This window comes from Cydia pomonella, chromosome 3, assembly GCF_033807575.1.
Source record: "Cydia pomonella isolate Wapato2018A chromosome 3, ilCydPomo1, whole genome shotgun sequence".
NCBI classification, from domain to species: domain Eukaryota; kingdom Metazoa; phylum Arthropoda; class Insecta; order Lepidoptera; family Tortricidae; genus Cydia; species Cydia pomonella.
Window position 1 is genome coordinate 5,246,704 of NC_084705.1, and position 22,638 is coordinate 5,269,341.

At 36.9% G+C, this 22,638-nt stretch overlaps 1 protein-coding gene across 19 annotated transcripts in view; it reads right to left on the reverse strand.

Moving 5' to 3' along the window:
• Positions 1-22,638, reverse strand: part of LOC133515885 (protein tramtrack, beta isoform) — a 526,149-nt gene that overhangs the window by 158,195 nt on the left and 345,316 nt on the right. The window contains exon 5 of one of the 19 annotated variants that reach the window (XM_061848505.1): positions 22,280-22,539. The exons of the other annotated variants lie outside the window; for them this stretch is intronic. Within the exon in view, the coding sequence (XP_061704489.1) occupies positions 22,295-22,539 (245 nt within the window). The 3' untranslated portion in view covers positions 22,280-22,294. Of the gene's footprint in view, positions 1-22,279; positions 22,540-22,638 lie in introns of those variants that run through there. 19 annotated transcript variants of the gene reach the window in all.

The following is a 22,638-nucleotide window of genomic DNA, read 5'->3' on the forward strand; positions in this document are numbered from 1 at the left end:
CAGTATGACTCTGTCCGGCGTTGACAGAAAACGGCTCTTACACTTGTGGTGAAGAGTACATTTCCAGGATATCGTCTTCTTTCTGACACTGTTGGGGCCGAAGGAATATCCGTCGATCACTACCAGCTCCGTTCCCCTTGGTGTAGTGGTCCAGATGACTAAAAGATCAAAAATAAAATATTACTACGTAGGCTATGTTTTACCCATGTATTTAGTAAAGAAATAACTATGTTAAAGTATGAGTATGTGCCTGAAAAGGTAAGATAAAAAAAAAAACTATAATGTTCTTTACTATATTGTATATAGCCTAATTATAAATGATTATGATTATAATGACACACGTCCATTTCGAGAAAGACTAGAATACGGGAATGTAATTTACAAATTACATGATAAAATCCATACATACTCGTAAAATTTTACTATGCTTCAAGGTATTCAAGGTTGGACATGAATAGTACTACCAGCGACCGTATGTATATCTGCTTCACAAAGATGCGCAATCACATAGATAGATAGATAGATAGATAGACAGATATATAGATAGATAGATAGATAGATAGACAGACAGACAGACAGACAGACAGACAGACAGACAGACAGACAGACAGACAGACAGACAGACAGACAGACAGACAGACAGACAGACAGACAGACAGACAGACAGACAGACAGACAGACAGACAGACAGACAGACAGACAGACAGACAGACAGACAGACAGACAGACAGACAGACAGACAGACAGACAGACAGACAGACAGACAGACAGACAGACAGACAGACAGACAGACAGACAGACAGACAGACAGACAGACAGACAGACAGACAGACAGACAGACAGACAGACAGACAGACAGACAGACAGACAGACAGACAGACAGACAGACAGACAGACAGACAGACAGACAGACAGACAGACAGACAGACAGACAGACAGACAGACAGACAGACAGACAGACAGACAGACAGACAGACAGACAGACAGACAGACAGACAGACAGACAGACAGACAGACAGACAGACAGACAGACAGACAGACAGACAGACAGACAGACAGACAGACAGACAGACAGACAGACAGACAGACAGACAGACAGACAGACAGACAGACAGACAGACAGACAGACAGACAGACAGACAGACAGACAGACAGACAGACAGACAGACAGACAGACAGACAGACAGACAGACAGACAGACAGACAGACAGACAGACAGACAGACAGACAGACAGACAGACAGACAGACAGACAGACAGACAGACAGACAGACAGACAGACAGACAGACAGACAGACAGACAGACAGACAGACAGACAGACAGACAGACAGACAGACAGACAGACAGACAGACAGACAGACAGACAGACAGACAGACAGACAGACAGACAGACAGACAGACAGACAGACAGACAGACAGACAGACAGACAGACAGACAGACAGACAGACAGACAGACAGACAGACAGACAGACAGACAGACAGACAGACAGACAGACAGACAGACAGACAGACAGACAGACAGACAGACAGACAGACAGACAGACAGACAGACAGACAGACAGACAGACAGACAGACAGACAGACAGACAGACAGACAGACAGACAGACAGACAGACAGACAGACAGACAGACAGACAGACAGACAGACAGACAGACAGACAGACAGACAGACAGACAGACAGACAGACAGACAGACAGACAGACAGACAGACAGACAGACAGACAGACAGACAGACAGACAGACAGACAGACAGACAGACAGACAGACAGACAGACAGACAGACAGACAGACAGACAGACAGACAGACAGACAGACAGACAGACAGACAGACAGACAGACAGACAGACAGACAGACAGACAGACAGACAGACAGACAGACAGACAGACAGACAGACAGACAGACAGACAGACAGACAGACAGACAGACAGACAGACAGACAGACAGACAGACAGACAGACAGACAGACAGACAGACAGACAGACAGACAGACAGACAGACAGACAGACAGACAGACAGACAGACAGACAGACAGACAGACAGACAGACAGACAGACAGACAGACAGACAGACAGACAGACAGACAGACAGACAGACAGACAGACAGACAGACAGACAGACAGACAGACAGACAGACAGACAGACAGACAGACAGACAGACAGACAGACAGACAGACAGACAGACAGACAGACAGACAGACAGACAGACAGACAGACAGACAGACAGACAGACAGACAGACAGACAGACAGACAGACAGACAGACAGACAGACAGACAGACAGACAGACAGACAGACAGACAGACAGACAGACAGACAGACAGACAGACAGACAGACAGACAGACAGACAGACAGACAGACAGACAGACAGACAGACAGACAGACAGACAGACAGACAGACAGACAGACAGACAGACAGACAGACAGACAGACAGACAGACAGACAGACAGACAGACAGACAGACAGACAGACAGACAGACAGACAGACAGACAGACAGACAGACAGACAGACAGACAGACAGACAGACAGACAGACAGACAGACAGACAGACAGACAGACAGACAGACAGACAGACAGACAGACAGACAGACAGACAGACAGACAGACAGACAGACAGACAGACAGACAGACAGACAGACAGACAGACAGACAGACAGACAGACAGACAGACAGACAGACAGACAGACAGACAGACAGACAGACAGACAGACAGACAGACAGACAGACAGACAGACAGACAGACAGATAGATAGATAGATAGATTCACTTCAGGTGAATGAGGTCTAAATACATAGGGGAGAATTTGTGAAAACAGAGCAAAAAGATGAGACGGTGTTTAATCAATATGCTAAATATGACCTACGATATTCTCCAGGATGATTAACCTTTTGAACGCTTTATGTCACAAACACAAACATCACTCAAACGCCAAGCAAAAGAGCTAATGTAAACCTTACTTGATAGTGTGAAGGTTACTTTTGACAGCGTCCGCCATAACACCTATAGTTGTCCTTGGCGCTGCAAGCACGACAATTTACGACGCCTTTAAGTGTTCTTGGCGTCCAACAGGTCAAACATATCATAGTGATTTAAATTTTAATATAAATTCCATTTTGTATAACAAAATGATGTGCCTTGTGGTTAATATGGTCGAAGTTGCTTCGCAATATTTCTCCTTCTTTGGTGGCGAGGAAATGGCTTCCACACACATGGGTCTGCGTGCATCTCCAGGATATGGTTCTAGCGTTCTCTGCATTGATATAAAATGGGTAGCCATTGACGATAGCTATGCGCTTTCCTCTCATACTTTTGGCAAATATTACTGAAACAGAAATAGGTGAACCAGGTTCTTATACGTCTTTCAAACAGTTACATTTGACATTAATGACTAGGATATAACTTCATTTCATGAAACAAAATGTAAAAATGCGTTTCTATTCAGAGTGATGCTTAAATATTCAAGGTTAGCAATTATTAGTAAAAGGAAAAAATACACAATAACATTTTCCATTCTATTATTTTTTATTAAAGATGAAAAGGATTTGAGCACTAACACACATGACAACTTTTTTTATGAAATAAACAGATTAAATTTAAATTTCTTTTACTTTTTCCTTAAAGACAGTATATATTCATAAAAAGTGTAAACCTTAATTCGATAATATCCAACATACTTCAACTTACCCTTTGACACTATTTTTACATTAAGCTAATTTCACGTTTTAACTCACGTTTTTACATAATCACTCGCGCGAAATGTTTCGGAGAGCCTCTATTTTCAAGCACTAACAGTATGTAGCATGAGTAGCGTTTACGACACCTGCGCGCCGCGTACTGTCGCTCGTCACGCAGCACGCTGGGCTTGAAAATGGAGACTCTCCAAAACATGTCGCGGGCGTGAATAAAAATACATGACTGAAACCGTAAGTATAATGTTAGTATGACTCACGACAATTTAAATTCGATTATTCTTGCATTTTTTCCTAACGTGAATCATTACAAGTATTGCAAATCTTGAGCGCCAAGGTGGTCTGAACCCCTAGTGTAAATTTATTCGATAGCGTGACGTGACGTACAGGTTTGCGTTAAGTCTCATTTTGTATGGGATTTAGAAACAGTGCGCCAAGCGGGACGTTTTAGAAACTCAAAATTCCATACAAAATGAGTCTTAACGCAAACGCGTACGTCACGTCACGCTATCGAATACATTTACACTAGGGGTACTGAACTCACGATTTATTTGGGTTGAACACAGGGTCAATATTAAATTCCGTTAAATATAAAACGCAGAGACCAAATCATATAATGGAGGTGAAGAAGATCTTAATTTTATTTATTATAAATGTAAGTACATATATTGTATGTCACTTTATTTAACATAAACAATTTTACGCAAAAAAGACAAACAAACGTAAAAGGTATGAGAATATGTACAAAGGCAAAATAAATATACCTAAACGAGCACAAAACATTGTTACATAACATAAAACACTTTTAGCAATGGAGTTGGCCAGACGAAGTATTTGACATATGACACAAGCATAGGTTTTATCTGTCAATACAACGAAAAGAGTCAAATTCTTTTTTCTTCTTAAAATGTTATGGCCTGGATGCTAGCCCTTAAAGCCAAATCTCATAAAACGAATCTAGCCAAAACGAGCCAAGTTTCTAACTGTACAAGCCCAATCATACACCTTAGTCAAAATATATATGGCTTGGCCGTTTTTTGACAGTGGTTTCGTCTTGGCAACATTTTACATGAAGATGTTTTTAGTGGGATTACATTGTCTTTCACCTTTAAGTTTGTTCCTTTCGCATTTTTTCAAAGTTTAGCTGGAAGAGATCCCTTTTAGAGAAAAGTCCGCCTTTGTAGTATTTATTTTTTGTTTTATGTAAAATCATTCGGGGGAAAAAATAAACAATTCTTAAAATAAAACACATAGAGTGAGATATATATAAATATATTCTAGTAAATTTATATAAACTACACGATACTTAAAAGTAAAACGTCTAGGAAATAACATTTTAATACAAATTCACTAGTACCTATGTACTCGTAAGAACTGCCTGCTTGGATTTAATATTAAATTACACATATTTTAGGCATACATCATCATTCGCTTGCCCTTATCCCATTCATTTAGAGTCGGCGCAGCATGTCTTTTTCTTCCATACCTCTTTCTCTCCCGTCATGTCACCATTCACTCGCGTTCGTTTCTTCCCTGAAACGCATTTCTCTTTCAGAGCCCACTACAAAACCTCTCGGGATACTCGATCGTATGCCTTTTCGAGGTCCACAAACACCATATGCAGGTCCTTTTTTGCACGGCTGTATTTTTCGCACAGGTGGCGAAGTGCAAAAATGGCGTCTGTTGTACCACTCCCTGACATAAACCGGAATTGGTTTTGTGTTTTATCACTTTCGTATCTCAGGCGTGTCTCTCTATCACTTATTCCCATATTTTCATGCTCTGTGAAATGACCTTTATTCCTCTATAGTTGTTGCATTCCTGAACATCCCCTTTGTCTTTAAAAATGGGCACCAGCAAACTGTTGCACCATTCGTCGGGAATGGTTTCTTCATGCCACAATTTATTGAAGAACACAGTCAGCCACCTACATCCATCCTCATGCAATAAGTTCCATACTTCTCCTAGTATATCATCTGGTCCTACGGATTTTCCATTTTTCATACTTATCACAGCCGCTCTTACTTCATCCATACATATTTCTCTCACTGCACCCATATTTATCAGTTTGAGATGCAGAACCCTGCTCTAATCATTCTCTTTATTCATTAATCTTTCAAAGCAGCCTTTCCAACGTTCTTTTATGACTTCATCTTTCGTTAGCACCTTTTCTGCATCATCTTTCACATATTTTATATAAGATACATCATTGGAACTCCTATCTCTTGCTTTGGCAAGTCAGTACAGCTGCTTTTCGCCTTTAGGACTATCTAAAGAATCATACAATTTGTGTTGTGATGATTTTCTAGCTGTAGCAACTGCACGTTATGCCATCTTCATACATTCTACATACTCCGTTCTTTTACGATAACCATAAATTTATTTGTTAAATATGGTAACATAAATAGGTCTTAAAAATCAATTAGAACAGTCATATTTATCCGTGAACGGCATGCAAAATACACAATGTAAATGTCTTATAATTATGTCAAGCATAACTAAAATTATACTTAACTTAACATTAAATAATTAAACAAAAAACAAAAATATAGCTTAATGTCTGAACATTTTATTAACCGACTTCAAGATTTCAAAAGAGGAGGTTATCAATTCGGTTGTTTTTTTTTTTAATGTGTGTTACTCCATAACTCCGTCATTTCTGAACCGATTTTGAAAATTATTTTTTTGTTTGAATTTGTATATATACAGATTGGTCCCGTTTTTGTCAAAACTCAGTTGTTATGATGGGGTCCATGAGGAATCGAGGGAACTCCTCAAATATGAAAGGCATACATATAGTGATTTTTGTATTTTCTGACAAATCAAGCATTTACATTTTAAAAAGTGACATTTGATGAAGTGGAACTGCTGATGACGATCAGAATGGAACTCTTCAACGACGCATAGTACACGTTTGGCGATTTCTCCTCTTCGCTGTGCTTGTTAAGTAAATTAGATTTTCAAGACAAATTTTTGTCAGGTTCGAGTCCTGACGATGGGGTCCATAAGGAATCGAGTGAGCTCTTCAAATATGAAAGGCATACATATAGTGATTTTTGTATTTTCTTTAACAAATCAAGCATTTACATTTAAAAAAGTGACATTTGATGAAGTGGAACTGCTGATGATGATCAGAATGGTACTCTTCAACGATGCATAGTACACGTTTGGCGATTTGTCCTTTTCGCTGTGTTTGTTAAGCAAATTAGATTTTCAAGACAAATTTTTGTCAAGTTCGAGTTCTGACGTTGGGGTCCATGAGGACTCGAGGGAACTCCTCAAATGTTAAAGGCATATATATAGTGATTAGTATTTTCATTAACAAATTTGTTATCTTTGCCAAGCAGTTAGGTTTGCAAGGCACATTTTTATATTTCTATCCTATTTCGTTTTTTTAATAATTATCTGGTGCTTTATTTCATGCATGGTTTGAAATAATTTATCTTAAATACAGTCGAATACCCTATTGCGGGTAGGTATCTTACCAGTCAACTATAGCGCAAATATGAAATGTGTCAAGGTGGGTGCAGTGGCAAAAAAAAAACATGTTACCTCCTTTTCTACATAATCAGGCGTAGGACGCTGTCTTTTTAATTTCATTGTATGAAATCTCTAATCAACAATAATCGTTCTTTCACCGGTCTCCCTTAATGAAGTCGGTTTTTTTTTCATAAAAATTATCAACTTAATGTCAAATTACCAGTTACTACAATCTAACAAATCTAAATAAAAAGTGTAACCTATTTCAACACCTTATGCTTTACCGTGGTTCTCGCGGAAGTAATCGTTTACTAAATAAAATGTTTTGCTTAAAAGCCAGGTGAACAGTTTGCATTTGAATTTATCAAATGGATTTTTTAAATGTTTTCTGGTAGATGGTTGTACATTTTCACTGACATTGCGTAACATTTTTTTCTGTACAGGCCCGTTCTTAATCTAGGTACTATTGATCTACCAGGGTATCTCGTATTAAAGTTGAAATTTAGGGGACATCCGCAAAGAGTCACCTTTTTTTAATACAAATAGCACAAAACAAATTAATAAAAGCCCTATTTCAATATGCTAATTTAACACCTACAAAAAAAGTTTATTCAGAAACAGGCATAATGGACATAAATCAAACATACACATATAAAACATGCATTTTAATTAGAAATTAACACGTACATGTGCAAACTAGTTTTACAAAAAAACACCACCACCAAAAGATAAAACTAAGGAATGCTACTTAATAACTAAGGAATGCTACTTAATAATTAAGGAATGCTACATGTACGTAATATAAGGTCAGTAGACCTTATATTTCGTACACCAAGAACAAACTACGGAAGGAAATGCATTCTGTATGATGGCGCAAAACTATATAACAGCCTTCCAACAGATATAAAAGAAACAAAAGCTATTTTTTTTTAATACTAGGCTAAAACAACACATTAAAAATTAATAAATGCAAAGCTAAGAAATATCATGTTCCATACCTACTTATAATAACTATTAACTATTTAAGATTTCAAAATAATTATCACATAACATTTAATTAAGTAAAATAAGATATGCAAGATGTTAGCTTCTAGCTCAATTCTATATTTTCCGATTTATTTCAATACTGGTATAGTAAATATCTAAACTAAACTAAATATCCATCCATATTCATTAACCATCATTCATTCCATATCCATTCTTCATCAACTCTCATCTACTCAAAGGTTAACTGGAAGAAATCCCTTAAAGGGATAAGTTCGCCTTTGTACTGCTTATCCTGTGCCATATTTATATTTTGTCCTTTGTACAATAAACAGTTTATACATACATACATAATTATAAGAAATATATAATTGTAATAGTTGTGAAATAATAATTATGTAATTAGGTATAGGTATATTAATCTATCAATGAGTTTTTCGGAACTTATGTACGGAATATCATTTGATATTTACCACTCACTTTTCGGTGAAGGAAAACATCGTGAGGAAACCTGCATACATCTGCGAAGAAATTCAAAGGTGTATGTGAAGTCCCCAATCCGCATTGGGCTAGCGTAGGGACTATAGCCCGAGCCCTCGCGCGCATGAGAGGAGGCCTGTGCCCAGCAGTGGGACGTATATAGGCTGAATTATTATTATTATGTCTTTCCCATCACGGAACAATGGTGTTCCGGACCTTTGGGAGGCGTGCGCGGAGCCGAAGCCAACACGTAGAGGCCCTTTTGACACTTTAATGAAATGTAAGGGGTACACCTAGCGGATTTTGCCCTTGCCCGTGTCATGGGACGCACGCAGAGGCAGCACCCGCCAGGGAGTAAGGACTATTTGAGGGTTGATGGAATCTAAAATGAACTGGGCTTTTGGGTGAAAGCGATGGACTAAATACTGGGCTATGGGATAAAAAACCGGACGCCTGCCTAATAAAACGGTATTCAATTTTATTTCCGGCAGACGGTGACTCGCCCCCACAAGATGGGCCCCCACAAAAAGCGACATCTAGGATGGCTCAAGGGCAACACCGGTGTGAGCGGCTCAGGGGTGTCGAGAGGTGTACGCCGCTTTCTACCCAGTGGCTGCGAGCAGCCACTGTGCCAACTCGCGTCTTATGCAATTTTTCACTTCCACCCCTGGAGCTTATAGGTCTAACGACTCCACTCTGGGCGGCCGGTTAAGGCAAGCCAGAGGCAGAGAATCCTGTTATTATTATTATTTGTATGTCTCTTACAAATTCTCGGGACCGTGGGGTCCCGGGCATTTGGAAGGCGTGCGTGGGGCCGAAGCCAACACGTAGAAGCCCCTTGTATTATTATTATTATATTAATCTAGTCATTAAAATATTTTCTTTGAAAAATTATTATTTTACACTATTTTAAGTCAAATCTATAAATACAACTAATTTTATTATACTATTGGATGATTGTTACAAATATAAATATGTCAAAACGTGTAATATGTAAATATTGTCATGAAAGTAATAACAATGAACCGAATTAAAATGTATTTTAAATAATAAATTACATTTTACACTATTTTATGTAAAAAATTTAAAATGTTTGAAATAACAAATCACGATATAACACACATCGAGGCCACATCTAGTTGCGCCCATTCAATGTTTTCTCATCAGCGAATACTCGTAGTATTGCGCGCACCGTTGTGACGTGGAATATGTAAATAAAATGTATATATTTAAGTTCTCATTTTAAGTGAATAGTACAAATTCTTATGAGAAAAAAGAATCTTTAAACTGATCTAGCACTATACCGACACTAATCTCTCTATCACCCCTTGCACCCTTCCACTTCGTTTCCTGTAAGAAAACTAAAATGTGTACGTCGCCTTTTCATCACATCTGCTAGCTCTCTTCCCGTCCTAGTCATAGTCCCAATATTCCAGCTGGCATACCTCAATCTCACATACTTAGGTTCCCGGGCTCCCTTGTTACATCGCCCCCACCCGGGCTGGTGTGACAACCCTTGTCAATTTCCCACAGAAGCCGGCGGCTGCCCCTGCGCGTCGCCTGCGGGGTACGCCCTAGCCCTGTCGCTCATCTCATTTTGTCCGATACACATGCTGCTAAAAGGATTTGGCATTTAAAGGTAAGGCAATAGCGTATTTGTAATTGTTTTAAACGTGCTTACATACAAATGAAGACATTATATGAGGTTAATGTCTATACTCTGTAGTAAACTCCATCTCGTATATAGAATAGGGGGGCCGCATGAGTGTGTTCCAGATGGGCGCGAATTATTCTTCTATCCCTGGTGGCCAGGAAATGGCTTCTACAGTTTCTTCCTACTGTGCATCTCCAAGATACATTTATTTTATTTACATGATTGATGCGGAACGAATAACCGTTGATAATAACTGTCTCCTTTCCGTTTGCATTTGTGGCCCAGATCACTGAAAGACAAATTAAAATTATTTAAATAAGTAGGTATGTAACTAGTACGTAGGTTTTATTCTAAACGCCATGGAGATGTTAGTTAGGGTCTGTGCGGAAAGAGAAGAGTCGTGGAATGTATGGGGCCCAATACATTCCACGACTCTTCTCTTTCCGAACGGACTAGAGTTTAAGTAAATATCTCTAACGAAAAACATACAGAAAATGAAAATGTTCGGTAGTAATTAAAAAAAAAAGAAATCAGCTGTTTATTTCAATAAAAATCACATTACATAATCTTAAACTTAACTACTAATCTTAAATTCAAAAGATTTTTTGAGTTAAGGAGTCTTATATGAAATATTTATACATTTTAATTATTATTGTTTTTACGTACATAGGTCATCTAATTAAATGATTTCGGTAGACTCCCCTCTTATTTAATTGTATTTTTATTTAAATGTGCTTGGATAAAAATAAACACATTAAATGTAGCACTTGATTTCTCGTCTTCTCGTCTTAATGCATCACGTATGACAAATGCCGAGGGCGCGTGATTGTGGCAAGTAAATGGCTTTTACACCTTTTTCCTTCTATTCATATCCAAGATACGTTTATCCTAAAAACCCTTGATAAACTGCCTTCTCCTGTTTCTCATCTGGATAACTACAAGTATAGGAATATAGTGCAAGACAGTTACATGAGAATAATTCAAGATTACAACAACAGGGAGAGGAAAGTACACATACGCATGGTTCAAACAATTCAATACGCGAACTACATGCACAGACACGGATTTAAAAAATACAAACACTTTCAAGATAAAACAGGAAACACATACATAATAAAAAAGAGGATAACACTTCAATTGTATAATAAACGTTTAAGCATGCTATTTCACAGTGAAAACATATGAATACCTACTGAATCAAAGTCTGAAGTAAATTCCATCTCGTATGACAAATGCTGGGGCCTCGTGACTGTGGTATAGATGAGCACGAATAATTTCATTGTCCGGCGTGGCTAGAAAATGGCTCGGACACCTTCTTCTACTGCTCTGCGTGCATCTCCAAGATACGTTTATTTTATTAACATTGTTGAGGTAGAACGTAAGACCATTGACGATTGCAGTCTCTCTTCCTTTCACGTTTTTGGCCCAGATTACTAAAAAACATAGCAAATATAGAATACTGATACAGATTCAGAGCAAGCTGACTTGGAAAGATTTTGCCGTAACATCAAATTCCTATAAATATATAATTTTTAGCATTTCCACACTGTTTAACCACAAAGTTGCCGCATAGTTAGCTTAGACGGAATCTAGGTATTACTTAAGTAAACGAGCAAGATTAACAAAAAAGAAATAACAGAAAATGTCGTTTTGAGAAGGTATCATTTTACGTTTTCGATCCAGTTCTCTCAAATGTAAAATTAACATAATTAATCAAGAAATAACAATTAAAGATTTGAGAATGAAATTAAAGAACAAACAGCAATAGCAAAACCGTACTTAATAATAAAACATTCGTGGATATTCTCCAAGTAAGTATTATAATTTAAAACGAATTTTGACGACCGGTTTGGCCTAGTGGGTAGTCACCCTGCCTACGAAGCTGATGGTCTCGGGTTCAAATCCTGGTAGGGCATTTATTCTTGTGATGAGCATGGATATCTGTTCCTGAGTCATGGGTGTTTTCTATGTATTTAAGTATTTATAAACATTTATATATTATATATATCATTGTCTAAGTACCCTCAACACAAGCCTTATTGAGCTTACTGTGGGACTTAGTCAATTTGTGTAATAATATAATATATAATATATAAATTCATTTATTTCGACCAACTTAGGATCATATTACATTTAACTTATTATATTTAAACGTAAGATTAAAATTTAACTTAAACTAAATTAAATTAAGTCAAATATATCTACTCATATTTTAACCTATTCTGGAGAGGCTTGGACACCAGTACGTGAATCATATGACAGTGATTCAGGCACTGGCAGTCAAATCTCTCCGCAAACGCTCTCAAGATGCCGTTGGAACTAGCCCGCACCCTGCGCACCAGGGATGTGCAGCGTTTCCTCATTGTAGTGTAGAAACAGTCTACTCTGGCCTCCGCGAACATCCCCGACGCACTACAAAACCGAGGTAGTCCCATCAGCACCCTGAAAGCGTTGTTATACTGTATACGAAGAGCGTTGTACTGTTTTTGCGTATAGCACGCCCACAGACTAGAAGTGTAAAAGGTTATACAGAATACTCTAAAAAGAGTCTTTTTCACCTCAATTGAGCAACTAACAAATCTGCGGGCCACCATATTCGCTCTAACACACAACGCTCTCCGTTCCCTTTCAATGTCAGCATCGTCTTTCAAGTCAGAGGTTACTACATGCCCAAGGTATTTGAATTGGTTCACCCTATTCAGTGGAGTTCCGTTTAGCTTAATAGGTGGTACTGGTGGCAGTTCTTTACCTCTAACTTGAAAGACCATGCATTCACTCTTCTTGACATTATACGTCAAACCATGACTGAGTGCATATTTCTCACATGTATTTATTAGCTTCGCCAGACCACAAGGAGAGGCACTCAGCAGCACCATATCGTCTGCATAGCTAATATTATTCAGACAAGTATCGCCAATGTGGCATCCAATAGTAGTGCTGCTGAGCTCCTCTAAAAGTTCATTGATATACAGGTTGAAGAGCTTGGGCGAGGTCACTCCTCCCTGTCTCACCCCACACTCCAACCTGTATGGCTCCGAATAAGCGTTCGACCATCGTACTACATTCCTCTGGTTAAGGTACCAGTATTTAAATATTCTACGCAGCTCAACTGGCATTTTCGTGTTCTTTAACTTCCGCCAGAGGACATCGTAGTTGACGAGGTCAAACGCCTTCGATAAGTCGAGAAAGCATGCATAAATACACGTGCCTCTCTCTGTGTAGTGCTTGACAGTTTCCTTAAGACACAATATGGCAGTTTCCGTAGAGAGTCCAGGCCTGAAGCCGAATTGATTTTGATGTATATCAAGGTAATTGTCCAATTGTGTACTAAGCAAACTGTCCAGCACTTTAGCTACCACTGTCGCTAGCGAGATCGGTCTGTAATTGGTTTTATCACTTACATCACCACCCTTATCCTTGACAATTGGTACTACCACAGTCCTCATCATTGCCTCAGGTAAGTACGCGTGACTAATGCAGAGGTTGTACAACAGAGCGAGCACCCTCGGCAAGTGAGGGCCTGCATACCTCAGGTGTTCAATGTCCTATATGTCCTGTCCAATAATGTCCTATAATATTTATTTATTTATTATTATATTAATACAATACACACACGATTCGAACATCTTATTCAATAACCGCTTGTCTCAATCGAGTCGATTTATAACCTGAAGTAAACTCCATCTCGTATAATGAAAGCAGGGGCGTCATGGCTATGACCGAGTTTAGCTCGAATTATGGTTCCGTCCCTGGTAGCGAGGAATCGACTTTTACAATTTCTTCCTGTTGTGCATCGCCAAGACACGTTTTTTCCATTAAGAGTGTTGATGTAGAATGTAAAGCCGTCGATGATCGCAGTCTCCTTGCCTTTCCTGTTTTTGGTCCAATAAACTGAAAAATATTAACATAGTTAAAGTTTAAGTAGGTAGTACTAAAATATTCACAAGATTGATAAAAAACCGGCCAAGTGCGAATCGGACTCGCGCACAAAGGGTTCCGTACCATTACGCAAAAACGGCAAAAAAATCACGTTGATGAGCCCCACTTAAATATTTATTTCTTTCTGTTTTATTAAGTACTTGTTGTTATAGCAGCAATAGAAATACATCATATGTGAAAATTTCTACTGTCTATCTATTAAGATTCAGGAGATACAGCCTGGTGACAGATAGACAGATCGACAGAAAGTGGAGTCTTAGTAATATCGTTTTTACCCTTTGGGTACGGAACCCAAAAAGGAAAAATAGAAAATGTCGATTTTCGATGGTATGATTTATGGAGGATTTTCGTCTCCTTTCCTTTCACGTTTTAGGTTTAGATCACTAAATTAAATGGGACATAAAGATAGTGAAGAAATAACATTTTAGGTACCAAAGGTAACCATTTATCTAAAAAATAGGCTGAAATTAAACAGCAAACACCAATTTAACATACTTATATACTTTACAAACCATGCATTTGAAAACAACACGTAAGTACACGGTTCAATCATCTTATATTTCGAAATAATGGAATTGTGGTTAAATTCTATGTATCGGCTGATACTGGAATTTGCTACAGGCTTACCCGTCGACAGAAAATGTTTCCACCATATCTTTTGGCTAGGCGCCCCCCGAAAGCACATATGTAATACTCGTAATACTAATTTTGTAGAAAGCAGAAACGTTATCACAATTTTGTAAATAAAGGCATAAAACCTTTCCTTTATTTAGAAGTATTGTGATAACGTTTCTACTTTTTACAAAATTAGTTCAATACAGCTTGTCGAACGCTTGCAAAATTTATACTCTGATGTAAATTCCGTCCCGTATAATGAACGGCGGAGCGTCATGGGTATGTACGAAGCTGCCTCGTATTACTTTTCCGTAGCGAGTGGCCAGGAAGTGGCTCTTACACCGTCTCCCCATTGTGCATCTCCACGATATATTTTTTTCACTTTTAGTGGTAATGTAGAACATATAACCTTTAAAGATCGCAATATCCTTTCCTCTCAGATTTTTGGCCCGGGTAACTAAAAATATTAATAAATATTTTTTTTTGCAAATTATTCTTTATTAGAAGTATTTTTTAAAACACATAAGTAAGAAGTCAAGTCAAAATGCTTAATATCATAAAAATAATTGAATTTTAATATACAATTAGAATTACATTAATCAATTTCTTTAATAAGAATCACGAAATAAAGTTAAATACTTATAGGCATAATAATTATAATTAGAATAAAATATACACTTAAAATTTATTTTTTTTAAATAAATCGCATATCGATTACAACAACTCATTACTGCATACTTCAAATGACAACAACGGATGTAAATTAACTTGATATCCAAACTTTTTTCAAAAAAAAGTAAACCGACTTCATAGAATAAAATAGATTAGAAAAATTTATTTGCTGAAACATGGTAATTGCATACAGATGACAAAAGCAAATTAATTTAGTATTACATGTTTAGCCAAAAATATGGCATGCAAACGTAAAGTTATAGAAAAATAAACCCTTTATTACAATTTCAAAACTGAATAATACCAAATCATTAACATGACATGCAAGTCGCGTAGTTAAATATTACCAACATTAAAAGTGTACGAACGTTATAAAAAAGAATTCAACAATTAATTTAATGTCACTATACTTGATTCAGAACTATATAATATATATCTAGTTAACAGAATAATCCAGAAACTCGTTTAAGGAATAAAAGCATTTATCCTTTAACCATTTGTGTAACCTGGTAGTAAATAATTTGTCAGGGAATTGTCTTATTTCATATCGCAACTTTTTTTTTTTTTATACACAAGAATACTCATTATATAGTAGTTTTTCTTAAATAAAGAGGTCTTACGTAGTGGTACCTGTAGCTTAAATTCATGCATTGCTCTCAAAAAGGATAAAATAAGATATTATCCTTTTTTAAGTATATGCGTTTCCAACTGATATGTTTGAAGACGCATGAATGAAAATCACAACCATGGAAAGTAAGTTGCGAACACGTCAGCTAATATGTAGAGTCAAACTCGTGGTAAGGCTACAGTTGCACTACGTCAAATTGGTAGTTTTCTAAAGGAAATGCTTGAGTTGCTTAATAATACAGTTGAATCACCATACATGTGCCTTTAACAATTTAGGAGTTCCCTCAATTCTTCGTGGATTCCATCATCGGATCAGAACCAAAAATATTATAGGACCACCTTAGAGGTAACTCCTTTCAAACAAAAAAAGAATTACTCAAATCGAACTACGGGTGTTGGAGAGATCGGTGAACATACTACATGAAAAAAATCATCATCATTATCATCAAAAAATCATCATCATCAGAGCCACTTCATCAAATTGATGGTTTTTGAGAGAAAATGCTCGATTTGTTTAAGAAAACAACCAAATCACCGTATACATGCCTTTAAAAAATGAGGAGTTCCCTTAATTCTTCATGGATCTCATCATCAGATCAGAAGCAAATTAAAATGGGACGAATACGACAGTAACTCTTTTCAAATAAAAAAAAAGAATACTCAAATCGGACTTCGAGTGTCGGAGTAATCGGTGAACGTACATAAAAAAAATAGCCACAACCGAATACAGAACCTCCTCCTTCTATTAAATTGAAGTCGGTTAAAAATAATTCATCATCAGCCTGTATAGGTCCACTGCTGGACAAGTGGACATAGGCCTCTCCCATGGCACACCACACAACTTGATTTTCATCTCTTCTCCTTCAATCACTGTCTTCCGGATACCATCGACCCACCTAGTTACAGAGCGCCAAGCACTGCGTGTGCCGCTGCCGTCCCTTCGTCTCCACTCGCGAACCAGTATGCCCCAGCGGCCTGCTTACTGCCACTTTAGCTTGCGAAATCGCTGAGCTATGTCGCTATTCGCTAACCTTGGTTCTCTGACGGATGACCGCATAAAATAAAAACTAACTTAAAAAAAGTTAAAGAGCCAAGTCATAGTTTTATAAAAATTCCATCTCGAATAACAAACGCAGGTGCCGTATGGTTGTGGTCGAGGTTGGCGCGAATTATCGTCCGGTCCGGTGTAGACAGCATACGGCTCTTGCAACCCATGCTGCTGTATGTGCACTTCCAGGACACGTTGACACTGTAAGTGTTGATGCAGAAGGAAAAACCGTTGATGATTACAGTGTCCTTCCCTTTCTTCGTTTTGGCCCAGATCACTGAAAATATAAATAATTATTAAAATGTATCATAACGGATCAAAAGTTTTACTTTGGAATTTTGAAAAAACGTAACGCAGCTTAACGTTATTATTACTATAACAAAATTCATAGCAATGTTTAGTATAATAAACATAAAATATGACGACCGGTTTGGCCTAGTGGGTAGTGACCCTGCCTACGAAGCTGATGGTCCCGGGTTCAAATCCTGGTAAGGGCATTTATTCGTGTGATGAGCATGGATATTTGTTCCTGAGTCATGGGTGTTTTCTATGTATTTAAGTATTTATAAATATTTATATATTATATATATCGTTGTCTAAGTACCCTCAACACAAGCCTTATTGAGCTTACTGTGGGACTTAGTCAATTTGTGTAATAATGTCCTATAATATTTATTTATAAAAATCAATATTATTTAAGAAGTAAAAACGAATTATCCTAAAACATATAGTAAACCCGTGAACCAAAAAACCGAACTACTACTCAAATAGAAAACTGTAACAAGACTAATTAAAAACAAGCGTTGAAATGGAGAAAATATGCAAACTTAAACACTTTAAATTAAAACATGATGCCGCACTGATGAAATATTTTATAACAGTGTCTTCTTGGGTAAATCAAGAATAGATTGCACGATTGATACTTCACTGTGGTCTTGTTTCGGCAGCCTGGCATTCGGCATCGACGCTGCCTCATATCAGGGAATTCTGGCATTCTGATCTGTGATCCATGAGTACACCGGAGATCTTTGGTAGTATGGGGTCTGTAAACAGCCAACCGCGGCCACACTGTTTGCTTACCTCTTTGTAGAGAACTTGTAACCCTACAAATTATTTGATAAGATAATAAGTACCTCTTCACTCTTCGTACGTAATTGTAACCTGTCCATTCCCTAAATCTTTTACAAAGCAAACGATTACTATCATTGATAAACACATTATCTAATAGTATATATATTCAGTTAACAATTTTATTCAAAAAGTTGCAATAAAAGTTACATATATTTGAAGTATTTATTGTGTAGTTTTGTAGTAGTAGTATTGTGAGCCTTTATGTGCTGCTTTATCCAAGATGGATGATTGGATTAAATCTATATATTTCTATTTTTATAAAATGTATTGATAGGTAATAGTACATTACGATACAAGTACGAAAAATAGGAAATTCGATACAAGTGGCGATAAATTAAAACACGACCGTCTTATTAATCACTAAGTTATACAAACACAAAAATCATAACCTAAAGAAACCAAAACCTAAATCTAACCAACACACTTAAAAATTATCCCCAAAACTCGCCCCGCGCCCCTCCAGATGCAAAGGAGCCCATCACGCTCGCCGCGTTGCCACGTTGAATGGTGACGGATAACCTCTGCATCAGGAACGACCCGGAACGAGGGTGTGACCAGACCAGAGGGTATTATAAAATTATATTTTGATATAAATTCCATTGCGGATAACGTACGCCGGAGCTTTATGGTTATGTTTGAGATTAGCACGAATTATTCTTCTATCCTTAGTGGCAAGGAAGTGGCTCTTACACCATCGAGTGGCGCCGTACGACGTGCATTTCCAAGATACGTTTTTATTATTGACGGTGTTGACGCAAAATGTGAAGCCGTTGATGACTGCTGTGTCCTTTCCTTTTATCGTTTTAAGCCAGATCACTGGAAATGAATATTTAGGTTAAACAGTTACAGACGAAACAATACAATACAACGAACAATACTTTAAAATATTGTATATTTACCTACTTGTATCAAGAAAATCTTACTTTTATTTTTGGGTCGATATTGCAAAAATTGCAAATACTTGTTTTATACAAATAAAAGTGGTTTTGTTATAGTAAACAGTGGTGTAATGTAATTTACGCCGAATCTTCGTAAACGCTTTTAAATTCAAGTCTGGGTAATTTACCCGGGACGTGGCATAGTATGACTTATCGATAGGTACATTGGTTTTCATATTGCACTACATTGGTATATTTATTATATAATACTAGATCAAATCGGTTGCGTTGCTCAAAAGGAGGTTAAGTTGGATATCTGACTGATTAATTTGCCTATGTTTTTGCCTATTTTTCTACTTCTCTCCAATCCAATTTTTTGTGTATTTTCCCCATTCCTATTTGGGTAATACATTTTTAATTATGTATTTATATTCTTTGTCATCCTGGTACGTTGTTGTACATGTTGCTACATTTGTTATCCTCTTTTCACTTTCTCCTCTCATCTACTCAAAGGTAGATGTCCCTCAACTAACTGGAAGGATCTCAAAGGCGTTTGCCTTTGTACTTCGCTTTTCCTACTTGTATGCTACTTTTAATACGTGTTTTTGCATTATAAAGAGTAAACTACTACTAGATCAGACTTTAACATAAACTCCATTTCTTATAATAAACGAAGGCGCCGCATGGTTATGCTCAAGATGTGTTCGAATTATCAATCCATCCTTAGTCGCGAGGAAATGGCTCTTACATTTGTTCCAATAGTTCACACATCTCCAAGACATGTTCCTGTTTGACACATGGTTAATAGTAAACGCGTAACCGTTTATGATCGCTACGTCTTTCCCGTACATGGTTTTGGCCCATGTCACTGGAACACAATGTAACTGGTTAGTGTATTGTTAAAAAAACATTTGTTATAAAAGCTTTTATTTTATATGTAACTTACACCTCAATTAAATTTAATAATGGAAATTACGGTCTAACTCTCGAAAGAAAAGGTGAAAATCGTGCTGTAAAGAGGGCATAATTGGGTCGACCGACTGGACGCCGTCCTGTAGCCTGTAGGTCAACCTAAGTATCGGTGGTTATGGTCGAGTTTGGCCCTAATAATCTCACTGTCCTTTGTGGAAAGGAAATGGCTCTTATGCCTCTTGGTCTTATGGTTACACTTGTCGTATTATTCAAGCTCAAAAGCTTGTCCAGCAATACTTAATCCTAGCAAAAAACAAAAAACTAACAAGAGTACCTTCAGTTTCTCATTAGAAATATGACTTGTGACTCGTTTTTTTTAAATACACTTCATATATACGTATAACAAACATAGGGAACCACGTGGTTACCGTAAATTATCGCTTCTTTTTTAATGGAGGTAAAATTGCTGTTACAATTGTCCTTATGGTTTGGCCTTCTACAGTTGCTACTCGCTACTCGTAACTTTTGAATCTCTTTCTAAACGTGTGCTTGGGCTCGCTGTCTATAATAAATTCCATTCTGTATAATAAACGTAGGGGCCGGCTGGTTATCTCCAAAGTTATCGTAAACTATCATTCCTTCCTTGGTGGAGGTAAAAAATAAATAAATATTATAGGACATTATTACACAAATTGACTAAGTCCCACAGTAAGCTCAATAAGGCTTGTGTTGAGGGTACTTAGACAACGATATATATAATTTGTAAGAAAACACATATCTAACTTCCAATATGTTAAAAGCGCGCGTCGAAATAGACAACTAGCACTTCCAGAATCTAAATTAACTATTTATAAAAACGGGCCCTATTACCAGTCAATAAAAATATATAATAAAATCCCAGATTCTATTAAAGTTGTTGAAAGCTATAATATATTTCGAAATAAACTCAAATCGTGGTTAATTAGTAAATCATTCTATTCATATCAAGAATTTATGACATCTGATAACGAATAAGTATTAATTTCAATTTTTTTATTATTTTTTTTTATCTTTTACCTTTGTCTCAATGTAATGGAATGATTTAATGAATTGACATTATTATTATTTAGCTAATTACACGCTAGTTATTATTAGAAATTAGTATTAGTAAGACTCGCGACATTTTAAATTCGATTATTATTTGTTTATTGACATCCCTGCATTTTTTTTATATAATATTTTATTCCGTATTATTATTATTAGTATAGTTATTTACATTGAATAACTACTATTAAAACGAATGATTGTAATGTATTTTAAATTATTTTCGGAAGTATACGTAGACTACTAAATTTGGATAGTAGGCAATAGGTAATAATATGTTTTGTAAGGTAATTTTAAGTATTTAGTTAATAAGGTTAACTTGCTATATATACCCTACTCAGGGTCCATGTTGTGAAAATTTTATTTAAGATAACATCTGTACGTACCATGGAATGCAATTAATAAATGAAATGAAATGAAATAATTTATAAATACTTAAATACAACGATATATATATTATATATACTTAAATACATAGAAAACACCCATGACTCAGGAACAAACATCCATGCACATCACGCGAATAAATGCCCTTACCAGGATTTGAACCCGGGACCATCAGCTTCGTAGGCAGGGCTTTATGATTTGAGCTAGTACATCTCCAGGACACGTATTCGCTATTTGAAGTATTCTTGATGCTGAACGTATACCCTTTGACAATTGCTATGCCACTTCCTTTTTCATTTTTGGGGTACCTATGTAACTAGAAAAAAAAATACTTCAAAGGGAACGGTACATTTTTTAACTACAAGACAGTGATTAGATGATATCGTAACTCAAAAAAAAAACTAAGGTAAGGTATTGAATATGTGACTATTATGTATGTAAAAAAATAATTGAAATTACATACATACATAATATAATACTAGTACGGTCATGTAGTTTGGTCTAAAGAAAATGAGGATTATATAACATTACAAAAAGGGGTGCCATAGTAAAACAAAAGTTATAGATTACGCACCGTCACAGCCGTTTGGCGTATAGGTTTCGCAGGCAGGAATACCTTTATTAACTTTAAATTATTATGATCAACATGGTAACAAAAAGATTCACACAATCGACACAAAACTATTTCTTTCTACAGAAAACTAACACTTATTTTATACAGTAGAATAAACCCCATTTCTTAAAACAAATGGTGGCGCCACATGATTATGATCGAAATGAAAGTATGGTTTAACTATTCGTCCGTCTTTTTTGGTAGCAAGAAATCGGCTCTTGCAGTTGCTCTTGTATTCTGTGCACCTCCACGACACGTTAAAGTTACTTGGATTGTGGATGATGCAAAAGGAGAAGCCGTTGACTATCGCTATATCCTTCCCTTTTTTGGTTTTGACGTATGTCACTGGAAATCAGTTTAAGCAATATCAAGTAACGTTGGGGTAATTTCGAATGCAAGTTAATTTTTAAAATTGCATATCAGGTAGTTACAAAACTAGAAGTA